The 20,448-nt window shown below is 34.4% G+C and overlaps 1 protein-coding gene across 1 annotated transcript in view; it reads right to left on the minus strand.

Annotated features, from left to right (window-relative positions):
- The window catches only part of LOC106075534 (rho guanine nucleotide exchange factor 17-like), a 54,440-nt gene that overhangs the window by 16,853 nt on the left and 17,139 nt on the right, over window positions 1-20,448 (minus strand). Inside the window, exons 3-6 of the mRNA XM_056037263.1 lie at window positions 2,088-2,165; window positions 625-801; window positions 384-500; window positions 172-264 (exon numbers count right to left, since the gene is read on the minus strand). Of these exons, the coding sequence (XP_055893238.1) occupies window positions 172-264; window positions 384-500; window positions 625-801; window positions 2,088-2,165 (465 nt within the window). The remainder of the gene's footprint in view (window positions 1-171; window positions 265-383; window positions 501-624; window positions 802-2,087; window positions 2,166-20,448) is intronic.

The raw sequence follows: 20,448 nt of genomic DNA on the forward strand, positions 1-20,448 counted from the left end.
CTACAATAGCTTTGTTGGATGTTTTAAAGCACTTTAATTTGCCCTCAGAATGTATTCAGATGAAATAACAAGGTGATGGTATAAACAAGCTTTAACATGATCCTGTAAAAAGATCATTGAGGGAATTAATTTTGGGGATTGTACAATGCTTAATCTTGAAGAGATCTATACCTGTATAAGCAATTCATATCTGGGTATTCTCTGAATGGGACGAACTATCAAATCTTTCATGGTCAGTTTGCTGCCACTGTCCTTCTGGCATTGCTGGGAAAAGCAAAATTTGTTATAACATCACTTTATAAAGAGTCATTCAAAGCTTTCTATTTTATCCAAACATAGCCTATTGGTGACATAAGCTAGACAATGTAGGTTAAGAATCTCACCTCAATGAATTTCTGTACAGATGATTTAGTGGTGAGTGCGTTCTCAATGACTTTACCAGAAGCATTGTAATTTTCAACAAATGACATATAACTTTCTAATACTGTTTGTTTTGCAAACTGTAATAAATTTGTAGTAGCTCAATGAAGACAAAGTGTAAGGGAAACAAACAAACAAAAAAAAAAGAAATTATAGGAATCAATGTCTAAGAAATGAGTCAGACCAAGTGAACTGGTGACTTACAATGGTTGTAATGATGTTCCCAACAGTGCTGTGAGTTGTGTTCCAATGTTTCCACACATTGTCAAGAAAATCAAGGTAAATGGAGTGATGGGTTAAGATTTCTGGGATCATATAAAAAATATTGTCCACAATGTTATCATCTACACTGCTTTGAGTTTTCAACGGGACCATATATTTCTGGAAAAATAAACAAAAAACAACAGTGCATTGGCGACTGAGACAGAAACTGTTTCTATTAAGGCTAATACACATTTTTTAAAAATCACTTATTTAGTTTACTTTACCATTCTTAACAACAAACTTGCATTAGAAAATATTGTTTACAATGTTGATTAGAAGCCTTGGTGTTGGTAAATAAAATAACATTCAGATGAAGCAAAAACTAAGTGCATGCTCTGTCTTGTTTAAATCTGCCATATTTATCTTTAGTACTCAAGTTTATTAAAGAGATTCTGGATCAACTTTATGTTTTTATTAAAAGGCTTCTCTTCAAATCCAAAGATTAAGGGGAAAGCTGTGACCAACATATTCTGACACATTTAAAAAAAAAAATAAAATTGAGTGATAGAACAAAAACTGAATACTTTATTTAATAATTTTTCTTTTGCATACTGAATTTTTCTGCTGTTTTTTTTTTTAAAATGATATATAGAACTAGCCACTACATTTTCTTGTCATTATTCTGTGATATTACAGAATCAAAACACCAGGAATAGCCAGAATGTAAATGCTATTAGTAAATAAGAAAAATTGAAAATGTCAATCATTCTTTTTGATGAGTTTTATTTTAATTCCGCTCTTTGCTGTATTTCTCTACCTTTCTTTTTTTCTCTAATGTATCACTTGAATGGTAATTTCTTTTTTTCTCCAAAAATACACACATAAAAAGGAATTTTTCCTGATTAAAATATTGTCTACTCTATGACAAAACATGCTGTGAATTTGCTGAAACAGTATTCTACAAAGAACCACAGATTGAGAAAAGTCAGATTTTGTGTTGTATATTTTATTTTTTAAAACATTGGAAATTTCAATGAAATAGACTCTAATCCTGGCAAAAGACAGAGGAATGGAGAGAAATAATTATTTTTGATACTGACTCAAGATATCTTGGTAGCATTCAGCCAATTGTTAAACCAAATGGCATAATGCTTTTCTTCAATATGGTTTCTGATTTATTGTATTATTGTATTTTTGAATATATCCAACATTTTAAAAAAATGCCTTAATAATATTTTGAAATTCTGTTTTCGGTAACTGATATTAGTAAATGGATTAACTATAAAATATTCATCATAATTACACTGAAAACAAATTATGAAAAACAGTACTAATTAAAAAAATAATTTTAAAATTATTTCCATATTTTAATACTTAGGTACTAAATGCTCATCTTACATAACGTCTAAAACTGGTGACATATTTGAAATAGTAATTTTAAGATAGCAAGACAGTACACTTACATCTTTCAATGTTCTCAAAGCCTCCACATACTCCTTTTCATTCTTATAAAGTTCTTCAACAATATGATAACGCTTGTCCTACAAACAAATAACATACACTTAGTTATACTAATATCATAAAACAATGAAATACAATTAGTTTTTGTTTATGAAACAAAACGTAAATAAATGAAAGTGAAACATAAGATTACAAAGAGAGTTTGTGTTATCACACCCCAACTGGATTCAGCCCATGGGCAAGGAATATTCAAGCCATGGTCTTGTTCTGATTATCTAAAGTAATAAAATGTCAGAAAATTATTATTTAAATTGAAAAAGGAGTTGAACAAACTAATATCGATAATAATACTTCTAGACCTTTAAGCAAAAAAAAAAAAAGACCTAAATTCTGCTAAGTCACTAGTTTTCCTGGCTAGCTAAGGCAACCCATTCCATGCTCTATAGCACTAGGGAAGAAGGAGTATTTGTACAAATTTGTCCTAGCATATGGGATGAGAAATGTGCCTTTATCTTTGTGTCCTTCTGAGTATTTTAATACATTTTGTTTTTGTATTTGAAGATTATGGTTCAGTGTTTTATGTATAATTGCTACTTTACTTTTGAGTCTTCTATCCTGAAGGCTTTCTAAATTTAGTGATTTTACTAAAGGTGTTACTATGAGTTGTTTTTTTATGAAAAAACAACTGCTAGAATATTTAATTTAAAAAGTAAATGATTGGCTTTCAGACAAGAAAATAGTAGCTGTTGCTCCAGAACTTTGCAAGATCTAAAATATAATTATATTGAATTTTCAATATCTTTTCTAGTTTTTGGGACCTAAATGGGACGGATGGACAGACAGACAGACTACATAGCAGCTTTTCCCCTTTTAGGAGCCACTTAGAACAGGATGAAGCTCTAGGACAGGTTTGGCCAAATTGCTGACTGCTAGAGTATATTATTTGGTTGTTAATTTTGTTTGGTTTTTAGAATGTTACTTTGTTACTTTTTGACAACCTAAGTATGTTTCTGTCTGTCTTATATATGAGAGATAAATAAAAACACTTCAACAAAACTGAATAGACACTGATGTAACATTGAATGTTGTAAAAAAAAAAAATTATGACAGATAGTTTAGTATAGTAAATTTAGTTTCAAGGACAATGAAAGTAAAGCTGTTTGTAATTACTGGCTTTTAAAAGACAACTAGACACCTTTTTGATTCTGGCCATTTTTATGGACAAAGAGTAAAAATTATTTTAGGAGTTGGTTCAAAAGTTCAAGCAATAGCTTGCCAGTTCAGTGCTGTCCTACAAGATTGTGATTTTATTCAATTTTTTCAAAAATAATTGCCAGATGTGTACAAAACAGAAATTTATAAATACAAAAAAAAAACAAGCATAGTACTATTATTCATGCAGGTCTCTAGTTAACTCAAAAAATACAACCACAGGCAAGAACTTATTGAATGTTGAATAGAACTTTGAGTAGGAACAACAAGTAAACAACTGGGGAAGTTTGTGATTTGACTGAGATAAATGTAAGTCTGTTAAGTTGGATGAGGAACATCCAGGCCATACATATTTACCTCTTCATTGTGTCATTCAATAAGAAAGTCTATGCTGCATAGAAATTAAGCCTCTTATTGGTTGTCAATGGGATAAAACTAAAAATAAGATTTACTTTATTCCCTATGCTAAAGCAAAACAAAAAAAAGAAGATTGTGGTATAGTGGCTAAAAAGTATTCAGCTCCATTAGATACTTGAGTTGTACAACTTGAAAAGAAGATTGTGGTATAGTGGCTAAAAAGTATTCAGTTCCATTAGATACTTGAGTTGTACAACTTGAAAAGAAGATTGTGGTATAGTGGCTAAAAAGTATTCAGCTCCATTAGATACTTGAGTTGTACAACTTGAAAAGAAGATTGTGGTATAGTGGCTAAAAAGTATTCAGCTCCATTAGATGCTTGAGTTGTACAACTTGAAAAGAAGATTGTGGTAAAGTGGCTAAAAAGTATTCAGCTCCATTAGATACTTGAGTTGTACAACTTGAAAAGAAGATTGTGGTATAGTGGCTAAAAAGTATTCAGCTCCATTAGATACTTGAGTTGTACAACTTGAAAAGAAGATTGTGGTATAGTGGCTAAAAAAGTATTCAGCTCCATTAGATACTTGAGTTGTACAACTTGAAAAGAAGATTGTGGTATAGTGGCTAAAAAGTATTCAGTTCCATTAGATACTTGAGTTGTACAACTTGAAAAGAAGATTGTGGTATAGTGGCTAAAAAGTATTCAGCTCCATTAGATACTTGAGTTGTACAACTTGAAAAGAAGATTGTGGTATAGTGGCTTGTTTACTGACAGCTGAATTGAAATTATCTAAGTTTACAATAGAAACTAGATTATTTTTGGAGATATAGGATGGCATTAATCTTCAATTATGTGTTGACTTTATGCTGGGTAGGCAACAAACACATTTTCATTCTTCTTCCATGTTTACAATACAGTTCTTAAGGAATTGATTCTTGTATTTTAGTACTGTTACACTTTGAAAATACACCAGCACTGTTAGTTAATAAATTAGAATTTCAATCCTACTGAAGATGTTTATAGTACTAAGAACTTTCCCAAATGTTTGTTTCTTTTAGTAAGACTCTCCAGCTTTAAGTAGTATGGATGGATATCACTTAAGTAAGTGTAACTGACATTTTAGTTCCTGCACTAGTTGTCTGAGAACTGTGACCTGTGTAGTCATCCTCCTAGCCACCTATAAAATGTACAGTATATAACCTATATAGTCCACCTGTAGCAGAGGATGTGTACATTAACTAGAGAGCTATGGTGAAATGATACTAGAAACTGGAAAGGGAACTGCTATTGTACACTTCATTTACTTCCGATCAAGGACTCCTCCCATCATTAAACAGTGTATGTGTACATGAGAGAGAGACCTCCCCCCCTCGCCATACATATTCCACCCTATATATCACAGAGTTTGGCAAGGAAGTTTCACGGACTTAACAGATGCACATGTTGGTCGCTAATCACAACAACCATCACAGCTGCTGCTTGGGCTGGGGGGGGGGGGGGGAGAAGGAAACTTGATGGTTCAGAAGAATACATACAAAAAAAAAAACCAACTTTTGTTGTTGTTGTTTGTGTCAGGGCGTGTTTGTGATGACGAACATTGGCGATATACAAACCATTGACTTCAATTAGGGGGGTGGGTGAGAGAGAAGACAGCTAGTGTGTACTACCGTGTCAGGCACACAAAAAAATTACGCTACGAACTAACAATGAAGATTATCGCTACACTCATCCAGTTAAACAAAGGCAATATGAGTGTGCGAAATACCCCCGGGTTGGGGGATAATTCTGAATGTCAAAATCTTCGCAAAAAATAATACTAAACTAGTTTTAATAACAATTCTGTGAATGTTCTAGGTTTGACGTAGAGTACACACGACATATAACTCAACAGGGGAAGAGAACCTCTCACTGCACGACTCTATTTTCTTCTGGTGGAATTCAAACGTAATATCTAATTTAAAAAAAAAAAAAGGGGGGGGGGGCACTAGTTAGCACATCAATTCCTGGTTTGCCCTTCTCGCTGCTGTGCTCCTCCAGGTGAAAGGGATAAGATACACGAGGCTACAAACAGAAAGGTTGAGGGGAGGATACAAACTGGGGGAGGGGAGGATACAAACTGGGGGGGGGGGGGTTAGTGCAAGAGTGGAACCAAAAAAAAAATGCGTTTGAGATTTTTAAAAAGGAGGGAATAGGGAGAAGTAAAAACAAAATGCTGATCAAAATTGAAACAGTATTTATGGCCGCCAACTGAACACGTTATGAATCGTCAAGTAAACGATCCTCAAAGTTGGTGTAGGGCCCTAAGGTGTAATATCTCCCCGCCCGCTAGATACCCTTTGTCCTAAAGTAAAAGATGGCAAGCTCTTTTAGATCTAGTTGTACCCTAACGGTACCCTTTAGCGTCTTAATTATATTCTACATGCAAGCGTACTGATGTGACTAAACCAAAGTGTACTGGTTAGACAAAAACCATAAATGGAATCATTAAGATCAACTTAATAGCTCATTTGTAAGACAGTAAGAGATTCGCGAGGCGGCGGAATCCACTGAGATGACATGGTCAAACTTAAACGTTAAACCAGAGTTTTTCTTTCTTTTGATCCGAATAGAAACCAAGCCGTTACCTGCTTTTAGTTCTCTCTGGACAAATCAGTGAAACACAAAACGAGAAATGTTTCATTCCACTGACGAGCAGATCTTCAAACAGAGAACGAACAAAACAAGAACGAAAATATCCCTAAACACGATCAGCTGCGACCAATGTTATAATCAAATGGATTTTTCAATGACGTGTCATCTTTGTCAGGAGCTCTAGAAAAGTGGGTACACATTTAGACGAACATTAAGTATACATATTATGTGAGTAGGCTCTATGTCTCCATCAAACTCGGTCAGTCACAACTTGGACAGATCGATAAGTTAACAGACCTAGGCAGCATCTTTGCAAGATGGAGATACCTTTCATGACGTAGTCTGCCTAGTAGGAAATGCAGGGGCAAGTTTCCAAAGGTTACGACCTGTTTGGACACGTCAAGACGAAAATCCACATCCACAACACAGTCGTCATCCTAACGGCAACTTATGCGTGCAAGACACGGAAGTCATCTGCAAAAATGGAGGAAACTAAAAGTGGCTCAGCAGCAATGGCTAAGACGGATTTAAAGAGTCAATTCTGAGAATACAGAGAAATCCTGTGCCAAACTTGACCATTTTTAGCGAGACTGTGACCGAGCGTCCAGTGAGGTTTGCGACAGAATGAATAACATTGAGGTCGAAAGGAGGAAAACACAAACAAGGACGTCCTCGTATTACATGGCGCCGTACCTTCATCTCAAAGCAGTGGACACCAGGTGGGAAGAAGCTGCAAACATTATTGGAAACCTATTTGTTTGGAGACAGATCGCTATCCATGCGCCGAAAGGCGGGTCTCATCTATTTGCTAAAGAGAATGGCGCACTTATGTTCACGTGTTTAGAAATTAATATTTAGTCATTTCTCTAAATCAAACACATTTGTTAAGTCCGTTCAGTTGAACTAAACTGACTTTAAAGTGAAGCACTACAGAAAAATGAAAGCAGATTTGTGTTTCCAAATATAGCATCATTACTGGTGATTAAGTTCACATCACGGCTTCTCTCAAGCCAAAATCTAGAACACTACATAACAGCACGAGGTTACAGAAACAACACACAGAATGCTTGGTGACAAGTTCTTAAGTCACCAGTTACATATGAGCTAATGAGCTAAATCTATAACAACGTTACAACATTGCCTTCTAAAACTGATTCATTTTGCTCTCGTTCATACATAAGAGAAACAGACTCCGTGGTCTACAGAATGGATACAGAATACGAAACAAACGGCATCTGTTTAACAATAATAGTCTTTTTTTAAATTTCAAGTTCGAATTTGAATCTACTGCTCTGGGGAAAAAAAATATAATTATAAGGATCTAGCTCTAGTTCTGGATGACATGAGCTAGCCATGATATTTACTAATGAAAATACGATATTGCTCAATGTTCAACAAAGTCAGATTCTACATGGTGAAAAGATCAAATGTCTAGGTTTCAAACAGGACACATCCTGACGCGAAAGACACTCAAGTACAAATACGAATGGATCAAAATTAGAGGCTATAAATGAATATTATTAGACTTAATGTTCATGACAAAAGTGTGACAATCTGGGCCAGTCTGGCTATCTCACATTGTTAGACTGCCCTGTCACGTTGTTAAAACTGCAAAAATAATTCCTAAAGATGTGAACCAATCACCTGAGAGGGAACAAAATGTATAAATACTCGAAAAGATCTTGTAGTATTGCTGTCGAACTGCCATACCATGATTATACTAAACAGAAACAGCAAAAAATGTGATGTATAATTGATTAAAATAACGGTTATTTTAAAGTGAAAGTATTTCTACAACATGTTTTCTACTTTGTGACAATTTCGTGAAATCCTTTCAATTAAAATCTTGTTTTGTTTTTCTTAAAAGGAGGGGGTGGCAAGCAATGCGTGTCTATATGACTTTTAGGCTGCATGATCTGGACAGAAAATCTCAATGCTTTCAATAGAAAACTTTTAGACTGTGTTAGTTCAACATTGATATGGCACTGGCTAATTAATGACATATATAATGACAGAAGGCGGCTAATTGGAAGTAAACACGTGGTATTCTTAAACACTTAAACAATTATGCTAATGGAGAGACACCAGGAAACATTTTGATTGGACATATAGAAGATACACCAAAGAAATTATGTTATTTTAAACAAATCAATAACGACAACAAAATACACACAAAGGTGCGATTTCGCACACAATGACTATCCTTACAAGACCAATGACTATCCCTACAAGATCAATGACTATCCCTACAAGACCAATGACTATCCCTACAAGATCAATGACTATCCCTACAAGACCGAGGAGTTGTATTGCATATAACTAAAAAAGCCATCAAATAAGACATTCATATTTCAGTAGACATGTTCCAAAATAACATTCAAAAAATTTAACTTCTAAAAACAACTAATGTCCATGAGACAACGTGAGTGACATGAACAGTGTACTTTGTCCCAGACAACCAAGGACTTTTAGATGCCATTTCTGTGGAATCAGCCTGAATTTCACTTAAAAGTCCTTCTGCAATCAATTTACTTGCTCCCCACCATCAATGTGTGTTGTTGTTTTTCTGCTAAGAGTTTCAAGAAATATTCCATACCAATGAACACCACCGTGTAACGTTTTCCATAGTTTACACTTGATCTATAGGAGTTGGACAGTCTGAACCAAAACAGCTCTGATTGTGTTTGTCTATTCAGTTGTATTATTTGTCAGTCTAACAACGTAAGGGCTGCACGAAGAAAGTGAAACTTTTCAATAAGAACAAGCAAATAGATTTACTAGCATTTTCTTTCGGACTAACAGCTACCTACTAAACTCGTCGTCCAAATCGCAAGAGAAGTGTAAACAGGAAGTTTATTTTAAACTGGCTTCTCGTAGAATAATAAAATGTAGGGTATTTAACAGGAAACGAAATGTTTTTAATCCATTCCCGCAACTAGAAATTTTGGTTTGCAAAAGAGGACAGCTTAATTAGGGGTCCAAAAATCAGTCTGGCCAGTCAATAAGTGTCAAGCTTCATGTAAAGTCTACTTTTGTGAATCTACTACTGAAATTTGAAGTATAAAGTATCTAATTGTTTGTTTGAATTATGAAGTTTATTCAATCTGTTCACTACTTAAAGAATTCAACTCATCTATTTCCTAAAGAGGAATTCTGTGATTACTTGACATAAACAAGGATCCCCGGCAGATTACTGAATATTAGGTCATCAAATTGAATTCCCGAAAAAGCCAAGACGTATTTACCACACAATTCCATTGTATCAGAAATACAGTATAACAGATAACGTGAATGATCCACGATGTACTTGTTTTATTTGTTTAACACGATGCCCTCTCTCAGTGCACCCTTATATGTATGTTTATCTCCGGGGTCGTGACCTTTTTGTTTTGTTCCTTACGTCGCATGTATAATGTTTGCGTCCCTAAAGTTTATTTCTATGGAACTAATTGCAGGTTTGTCTCAAGTCACCTAAAGCCAACTGAAAGATCAAGCGCCAATGAACATTGCTTTCCTAGAACCCCGAACAGCTCAATCGTAGACAAACTAGAAACATAGGTCTGAACAATAAATCATTTGATCATGCCGCAAGATACATCTAGAAACAAAACAACAATAAAAAATGCCAATTCTTAAAAAAAAAAAATTGAATATACGATAGTTTTTTTTAAACAACACTGATATGTGTGTTAATTTTGGTATGGGACATTTAAGTGCTATGTATATATCCACATATCAAGTAATAATATTAAGTAAATGTTACATTTAAAAAAAAACAACATTTGGATCCGGTTTAAAAAAAAAACGAGACAAACTTTTTTCATAATTGTTTCCTTTCTATAACCCAACCAGCAACATTTGTTTGGAGGGAAAACAACTGAATCAAATGATTTAAAATAACATGTATTCTCTTTTTAATTAGATAGGGCTGTGAGACTCCGACTCAGCAGAGCTGAATTTGCCCAGCAGGGAAAAGCTTCTCCTAGATATCCCCTTCAACTGGTCCACAAATGAGATTGAACCATATCGCTCTGAGCATTCAAATTACAATTCAATTTTTTAAATGTATAAAAAAAAAGAGTTTTTGTTTTAGCACAAACACAGAGGCGCCCCCACCAGATTCGCCAAGAATATTCAAGCCATGGATTTGTTTTGATTGTCTAAATTATAAAATTTAAAAGAATAAATTGGCGTTGCTTTTCACTTAATAAAAAAAACTGAACTATTTATTACTGATAATGAGATTACTGACTTAAATTTAACTTTTGCCCAAAAAGAGAAATTAATTTTTTAAAAGCTATTCTTATTTTTTCGATCTAAACGTGACAGACCAACAGAAAGACGACACAAAACTAATCAGTTTTCATCAAACGGGAGCCGCTAAAAAAATAAAACAAAGGATTATTTGAGACTTTTTAGGGGACAAGCACAAACTTAACCCTCTGTGTTCACAGAAGGCTGATATATATACATATACAATTTTGTAAAGAAATGGGTGCCTGTACGCACAAAACTAATGGCTTTTCCCTTTTCGGGGCCGCTAAACATAATAACTAAGTAGGCGCACATATGTATAAGCTGTCAACGAATTTCCAGAAAGAAAGCAACTAAATCGAAGAAACAGACTTAGGGTGAACAAATTACTGAGCGTTCTCAGGAAGAACATTCACAAGATCGAGACAAAGTAGATGGAGACTGCAGTGCCGTTTTAAAACATTTGGACTGGGTTACAAACTGCAATGGAACCCAAGACGTGTGCACATTATTCGAACTTTATGTCAGGCTCAAAACAGTCACCAAGTGGAAAGACTGGTAACATTAACAGCGGCGTCACGTGATCAAACATTAACAGCCGTGTCACGCGATAAAAATAACAAAACTGTCACGAGATAAAACAATAATAAGGGTCTCATGATAAAATATTAACACTGGTGTCACGTGATAAAACAATAACAAGTGTCACATGAGTGTCACATGATAATATATTAATATATGTCGCGTGATAAAGCATCAATAATGGTGTCACGTGATAAAAGACAACACCGAAGCATTGACAGCGATTTCACGTGATAAATCATTAACAACAGTGACACGTGATAAAACATTAACAACAAAAGTTGTTTTACAATTTTGCTCTCGAAACCACTAAAAGCTTGTGGCAAAGCTGAAATAGAGATAATATAAAAAGCTAAAAAAAAAAAAAAATCATCATTAACTTTACAACCACCAGACATGAGATAATTCTAGATGTGTTCTGACATGGCTGAAAAGGAAAAGTGGCCAAAGAGAAAATTCAAGAATTTCAATACATTTACTTGGACTTCATTCTTAGACTAGTGTTTGTGATTCTTGTATTCAAGTTTGTGACATTAAACTAGACTGAAGTGGATTTGTGTTGATTGAATGCTATTCCACGAATCAGCGGCTTCCCTTGGAGATCGTGTAACTAAAATGACGCCTACTATTACACTACTTGCATTGAACCACACATGACCACACTTAATATTCTTCTCCAAGCTATACTGTACAGTGGTAAGTGGACACGTACAATGAATACAACAGGCATACACATGATACAAGAAATAGTTGTGTCATTAGTTGATTTCCTGCGGCAGGAATATGCAAATATGGGAATAAATTATCTTTTATAAAAAAGAAGGGGAGGGTGCAGTTTTGGTAGTTGGTGAACATGAATAAAAATGAATTAGATGTCAATATTAATTTTACTCGGTTGAAACTCCAAATTACTTAAAAACAATACATTACTTAAAATTAATACAGAGTTTTTTATTAATATATTTGTAAGGTGATCGAGATTTAAAAAAAAACAAAAAACATGCATACAACAGGGCAACCATTTCGTGTATAGAAAAAGAATTGTGTTAGGTTTTAAGTTCTGTTGATTTTACAATACCTTTAAAAAGCTGAGCAAAAAAGGCAAAACCATAGACTTAGAGTAGTATATATAAGTCTATGGGTAAAACCTTTTAACCAATAGGTTGACACGGTTCTCCTAAATGGCTCCCACCATTTTCTTATAAATTTGACAGGTGTGATGTATATTGTTGGGGGAAAGAAAATGACTAGCTCGTTGGTCAAACTGGGAAAACTCTAGTTTGACTTTATAGTTTTACAAATTATAAAAAGAAAATAATTTAAATTTGGCTAGAGAACTAGAAAATCGTTCTCTTGAACAGACTAGATCTATACGTCTTCGGGTATTTCCGCATTTAGGCCCTAGTCCTTCCAGAGTTGAATAAATGAATGTTCAGGAACATTTTGCGCACCTTCTTCAAAGTTTTGTAAGGACCATCATTAAAATAGTATTAATTCTACTTAATTCACTTAACGAGGATTTGTTTTTGTTATACGCGGCGGAGGGGGTAAACAAGAGAATTGTAGTATTTTAAATCATAATTTATTTATAGCAAAATAATATAAGTTGTATAAGAGATTCGTCTTTTTTTTTAAAGTATATTTAATATTTTTCTTGTTAAAATCATCAAGGAGAAGTGAAGAGCAACTAATTGTAACGTAATCACTGTCAATTTACAACAAGTGTGTCTCAATGACTTGTAGTCTGCCTAGTGTGATGCTGTGTGTTCAAGTCTCGGCGCTAACTGCAGCACTGTTGTACACCATCACGGTGATTTCTTTAGTCACGAAGGTACACACAGTCACGAGCGTTGCGCAAGGATCTCCTCCCCTTTGCTGCAACACGCCAATAACATTTACACTCAAGACTGCAGGTATAAATTCTATGTTTACAAGGGTTAGCTTGAGTGAGTGGGGGGGGGGGGAGAGAGAGAGAGAAAAACTAGAGCAGCGCTTCTTTCTCTCTCAATCTTTCTTTCTCCAATACTCTTGCCTTCCATCTATCATTCATTAATCAGCGCGTGCATTTCCTCCTCCCACTCAGCAACGCAATGGTTCAAAGCTGGGCTGCCAGAAAGTTAGGCTGCAAGCTTAGGGTGAGAACGAGCTTCGGCGGAAGTGTCTGGCAGCACTTTTTTTTTTTTAAATAGAACTTTTTTTCTGCTTTCCCTCAATTAACCCTTTCGTTATTTCTCTCAATCTCCTCAAAAAAAAAAAAATCCCTTTCCTATTTAAAAAAAAAAAAAACTGATTCGCGATCAGATAAAAAAAAATATATACATAATTAATAAAAAGCAGACACCATTTTGAAAAAAAAAAAAAGAAAGATAATTTATCAAATTTGCTTTGATTTTCTCATTGGAACCTAGGCAAATTTAGCTGCGGACTGTCAAGACTAACACATACTGGCATCACAGGGACGAGGACATGACTAATTAGCATGGCTTCTTGGAGCAATGACTCATTCTCCGACACGTTAAGAGAGTCAAACTTCTAGTGTATGCTGAACACAGAGGAGTGTGGAGTTCTGGACTGGTACAGCTTGTCAAAGGCCAAAGGGAATGGTTTTGCAATGTTCTGGGCCTGTGGTTAATAACAAACTAAATAATTAACTATCATTAAAACTTTACGAGTACAGCTCGAAATCATAATAGTAGTCATACTAATTAGGTTCATGTTTGAACAAGTTTATGTCAGAACCATCGCTAATGCAAAGTGAATTAACTACGACCCAAACACTTGCCTATTACATACTGCCCTATTCAACAATAAAATGTGCTAAATTGCTCCGATCTTAACAGCCGAACTAGGCTGCAATAGAAGGTCAAAGGACTGTTAAGTACAATTAACCATTAATGTTTTACAGTACCTAAGCAAAGAAGACAAAGAAAACGTGCTACGTCGACTACTAATAGACCTTCGACTCATTTCCTAGTGACTAATTATGGAAAAAAAAATCAATCCAATAATAAAAAGGCTAAAAAAGAGTTATGAGCTACAATGATGACAATTTGGGTTCTTTCCTTATAAGAATAAGTGAATTTCAGGGTGACTCCTCTCTGCCTTACGATTAATCTTTTATCCAAAAAGCTCCATATTACTATATATGAGAAATGGACCTTCTTACTTCAAATAAAACAGAAATTCCCGAGTTTAATAATAGCTTATCTACTGAGATAAATTTATATTAACGGACAAGATAGTGGATTTCAATCGACCGAACAAAAGAACAAAATATAAAAAAACCTATGCTTGGTGATGAGATTAAGCAACTATAGAAGTGAACTAACAGTACAATGTCTCTAAACGTGTTAGCAGCCAAGGTAGTAGTGACAACTGACCTCGCAGACAGCTGGTAGATCTTGAGCAATGTCAACAAGATTCTTACTACTTTTCAGAAGTACAGCTACAGATCTGCCACATCATTAGAAAACTTTTCAACGAACATGTGAAAGAGACTATACAGTGAATTTGGTTTCTCTTTAACGAATCCTGGTCATGGCAGTGCACCAGAATGAATATTGGTGGATGTTTGAAATAACTATTATACTAAAGGTATCTATGAAATAGATGAGCATGTAATTTAACCAAACGCAAGTCCACCACAAAGATATTGTCAACTACTACAATGACACGAAACATCATACGAAGGGAAGTCACTTTTATAACATTCGTAAATTTAGTAGAGTACTGATCCCAGTCTGCTGTGTTAAAACTGTTAAAAGCTAATTACTAATCTTTCAATGATTATCAGCAGAAATATATATAAAAAAAAATAATTTTAAAATCCCAATTTGTGTAAGTCACTTCATAGAACTCCATGCTTTGAGCTGTATTACTGATCCAGCTGTAGTAGTCTTAGCTTTAATGTCTGTGGACAGAGTACAAAAACGTCCAAGAATTGAACCCTCGTTCTAACGTCATCTCCTTGAAAAGCACCACTAATTCCTTTTGATGTGACAGACTCTTACAACAAAGGCACCAAGAAAGCATCCTCTCTACAACTGAGTTGAAAGCCAAACATTTACCTGTGTTATTGTTTTTGTTAATTAACGAGCAATGGTATGTGAATAAAACAAAATGCTGGTAATAAAATGTTCATTCTCGTGTGGCTGCACAGGCATTCATTCTTAAAAATGCAGAGCATGAACTCATCAGTCAAACTACTCTGACGTAATCAAGTGCCAAACCTTATTTTCCCTTCAAGTTATTATTGTAGTTGCGTTACCGTGCAAAAAAGCCGAGCTTTGTGACGTCAGACAGGTTCATGTCCCGTAGAAAAAAAAAACGATGTTTACGCAACGTAATATATATATATAAGTGTAACAACACTTGGGCCAGATGTAACAACATGCACGATGTTACGATGTGTTGTTATGCCGGGGATTTTACTTGAATTCAATAGTTAACAAAAATGACGATCTAGAATGACAATCGACGATTCTTTGATAAAACAAAACTCTGGAACTTTATTAAATACAACGTAAGTACAGTTTATGTACAAATTACAAATCAATGAGCATATTACAAAGGCTTTTCAAACAGAGCTCCTAGAAACGTGACTGACTACAAAGGCATTATTTTATCGACTGACTTTACCTTCTTACTACCGCCAATTCTCTGGCGCTAACTCTTTTCAAAAATGTCTTTGTTTAAATTCAAATCAACCAATAGATTTCAAACATACTAATTATGTCCCTTGGGTAAATCCTGACTTGAATGTCAAGTGTCTAAATTTGAGGATTAAATCCCGAGACTCATGTCGAGGGCTTATATTTCTTTCAAAAGTGAAATGTACAAACAATTCTATAATGTAATCTGTGACATATTACCCCCCTCTCCATTTAGCATTTGTATGGTAATAGAAATGCTCATATGTATACATAAAATACCATACATGAAACTATAGAAAAATGGTTGAGGTAACATATGACAAAATAAAGTCAACTTGGAGATAACAACAATAATAAAAAATGTAAATGCAGTGAATAAAATTATTGATGACTTTGAATACCTGTCTCACTATTCAAGTGGTTATGAAAATTGAGACAATGCTTGTCATGAACAATATCAAAAGTTGTACAAAGCATAATTCTTGGATTGAATGAGTTACTTCTCTTCATGATGAAATTAAAATATGACATAACTCATTTGTGAAAATGTGTACATGGAAAAAATAATTGTGATAGTACATGACAATCTTCTGAGAAAATAATACTCAATGTGATATAAATCTCAACATGAAAAATTCCAATTGTCTGTCATGTATCTGTACTATCATAATAGGATATATGCAATAATAATATACCTGAAATAAAATGCTCATGATTTAAAAATTAAGATGTCTGATGCATGTCATATGCAAAGATGCTGAAACATAATAAACAAAGTATCTTGAATGAGTGACTTTCCTCAGTGGGTTGCTTGGTGCTGAAATAAATACAACATCTGATATAGAACTCCTGTGGAAAAAATGAGTAGACAAATTAATTGATTAAGTACAACTGAATACTGTTCTTCCTTGACGAGTATGAATGATAATGGATCAAGTGGCACTAAATATGCTATAGTACATATGTAGAGTAGAAATGTAAAGTTCGGAACCCTTCTGAATTGCCGACATGGATGTGCATGTGCGTTTTCTAAACTTGAAGAAAAGGTCTTTCAGTTTATGAAGCTGTTGTCTCCATGTCATAATGATCTCACAGATAATGTCTGATTGAACCGCGTTTGAGTTTGGTGAAAATAAGAACTGTCCGAAACCAAAACTCAATTTTCTGGTTGATGAACTTTGACGCTGTAGAACAATGGTAGCAGAATGCTTTGCATTAGAATGTTCAATAGAGCAATGACTGAACATGTCTGAGTTCAATCGGTCAATACAGCAATGTTGAAGAAGTTCATTTGTTCCTTTCTGAAGAAAAGTTGCCCTTTGAGTGGACGGAGGATGAAACTTGGTGTTGTCAATGTTATTGCTTTCTGAGTTTCTTTCAAATTGCAGTACTGGAAATGTCTCAGAAACACTGGTAAAGAAATCTGCATGGTCTGTAAACACTTTAATGTTCTTCACTGTTTGTAGTGCTATGTCATCCAGAGTGATGAACTTGGGAATGTCAATTTGATTTGATGCTGGTAATGAAACATCTATCTCAGGAATGGGTGTTGATGACGTTTCTTCTTCTTCTTCCTCAGGAATAGTTGCTAAGCTTGTAAAATTATCAATTTCTGCTTTGATGTCTTCATTATCTGTTTCATGGTAATGTTCAAACATATGAACATGAAATACTCTGGTAAACTTGTTGACATTGATTTCATAAAGCAGGTTGGAAATCTTTCTGGTGATGGTAAATGGACCTTGCCATTTGTAGAATAGCTTGTTACTCCAATCTGGTAACAGTAAATTGATTTGATCTCCTTGAGCAAAATATCTTGATTTCATGTGTTCATGTAATATTCTTTGACTTTCAATGTTCTTGGTTGTGATGGCTTCTTGAGTTGACTCACATTCTTTCAAATGAGGAATACTTGTATGAGTGATAGAGTCAAGTTGCATAGTTTTTCTTTTGTCTGGTATAGCCAAAGTTGATTGAAGATAAGTATCTGCTTCTGGTTCATGAGACTTGTCTTGATTGTAGCAGAAATGTTCAATGCATATCATAGTATTTGATGCAGATGCAGTCTTATTCAAGTCTTGATGTATGAAGTCATCATCAGTGGTTAGGGATGGGAAAGTACTTGGTAGGGACGGGCTTGTATTGTCAGGTAGGGATGGACATGAAGTGGGTAGGGATGGACATGTAGTAGGCAGTGATGTTCCTGTAGATTTACTTGAGTCATGATGCATAGATTCATTGTTGTCAATTCTGGCTTTGTAGTCGTCTTTGTTCTTTGTTTTAGTTATGTTGCTTTTCTTTTGAGTTTGTTTCTCATCATAATCCCATTGACAATGTAAACATTTATTAATGTATTTCTTGACATCTTTGGTCAAGCTAGGCCAATAATATTCTTTGGCAATTCTCTTCTTGGTACTTGTTACACTCATATGTATGGTGTCATAAAATTCATGCTTTGCTTTAATTATTTGTTTTCTGAACTTCTTTGGTACATATATTTGTTCAATGACATTGTACTTGTGGAAAGTAATCTTCTTGAGAAATCCATCTTCGAGATATGCTGTACGCTTTCTTAATTGAGCTTTCTGGTATATTCTTGTTAATGTTGCATCATTCTTTTGTTCAGCTTTGAATTCGGTATTTTTCAATTCTAATAATTCTCGTTTAAGTTCTTCTTGCCGTCTTCTGTCGTTTTCTCTGTCGAACTCAGCTAATTTATTATCAAACCATCTTTCTCGTTCATGTGAAGGAATGTTGAGTTTTTCTGTTAAAGCTATGGCTTCACCTATTATGTCTGTTGTTGAAGTCATGTTACAATGTACTTTTGCTTGATATTCTTTTTCTTCCTGTCGATGAACCCATTCTTCTGGTTTAGGTACTTGTTTTTCTTTAGCTATGTCGAATAATTCTAACCATCTTTGTGTTCTTGTCTTTGGAGACATGTTGAAAAATATACCAACTTGGAATGTAGAAATATAGTAACGTTTTGAATATAACAAATCAATGTTAGTTATGCCGTAACTGGCTATGAAGTAGAACTTTGTTTTACAGTAGAAGTACTACTGGAGTCGTAAGCCTTGATATATAGATCTATTGAGCCGAGTACTTTTTTTTTTTTTTTTTTTTCTGGTTTAACAGTTGGTTAAATCTGGTCTTCTGTTTACTTTGTGCTGCACAAATGATTATTTACTGGTCTTCTTTATAATGCCAGTTATTTGATTTACTGGTCTTTTTATATTGCCAGTTATTTGCTTTACTGGTCTTTTATATTGCCAGTTATTATGTATATTGGTCTTATTCCTTTTGCCAATTACATATAATAATAGATTTCGTGAGTTAAACGTAACTCTAACGAAAATCTTTATAAAAGAATTATCGATAACCAACTGACCTGTTAAACACAGAAATTCTGTTAAATAAGAATGAAGTTCCTTTGAAGAGTTTAGAAATTGGTCCCAGATCTTGAATAAATTTCGTTAAAAGTTGTCCATGAACTTTTATTTGTCGGAGAGTGCCAATGTAACAACACTTGGGCCAGATGTAACAACATGCACGATGTTACGATGTGTTGTTATGCCGGGGATTTTACTTGAATTCAATAGTTAACAAAAATGACGATCTAGAATGACAATCGACGATTCTTTGATAAAACAAAACTCTGGAACTTTATTAAATACAACGTAAGTACAGTTTATGTACAAATTACAAATCAATGAGCATATTACAAAGGCTTTTCAAACAGAGCTCCTAGAAACGTGACTGACTACAAAGGCATTATTTTATCGACTGACTTTACCTTCTTACTACCGCCAATTCTCTGGCGCTAACTCTTTTCAAAAATGTCTTTGTTTAAATTCAAATCAACCAATAGATTTCAAACATACTAATTATGTCCCTTGGGTAAATCCTGACTTGAATGTCAATGTGTCTAAATTTGAGGATTAAATCCCGAGACTCATGTCGAGGGCTTATATTTCTTTCAAAAGTGAAATGTACAAACAATTCTATAATGTAATCTGTGACAATAAGTAATTATTAACCAAAAAAAAAAAAAAAAAACTCTTAGCGAAGAAGATTATTACGAAAGGAGAAGGAAGCCTAAAGATGGTGTTAAAAAAAAAATGACTAACAGATTAGTAGTGAAGTAGTGGTAGTAGGATAAGTTGTAGCCACACACAAAATTACAACAACAACAAAAATGGGGCGAGGGTAAAGAGAACGAAAGGGAATCGAGAAAGAGAGAAGGGAGGGGGGGGGGAGACGAATGTGAACCATCTCTAATGTCATTGTGTAACTGTCTAAGATCTACCATAGATCTGACTAATGGAATAGTGCTGATCAATTCACAAGTTACAAACCCAATCGGGCCCAACGATAAGAGGCACACAATATCATTAGACCAATGACAACATGACCTAGAAGAACTGAAAATGGGACGGTACACCGCAGGGGGGAGTGTGACGTACTGACAAGGGACCGCAAACGTGATTTTGTTTTCTTTCTATGAACATATATTTGCAGTGTAGTTAAAAAGTTTTTTTGCTGTTGTTTTTTTTAGTATTAAAAAAAAAAACACGACATTAACAATGTTGAATTCAATGATTTAAGGTTTTTTTTGAAAGACGTCTGAAACTAGATCGATTAAAATTTTTTTTTTTTTTGAAGAAAAAGACG

Source organism: Biomphalaria glabrata, chromosome 8 (assembly GCF_947242115.1).
Source record: "Biomphalaria glabrata chromosome 8, xgBioGlab47.1, whole genome shotgun sequence".
In the NCBI taxonomy this organism is placed as follows: Eukaryota; Metazoa; Mollusca; class Gastropoda; family Planorbidae; genus Biomphalaria; species Biomphalaria glabrata.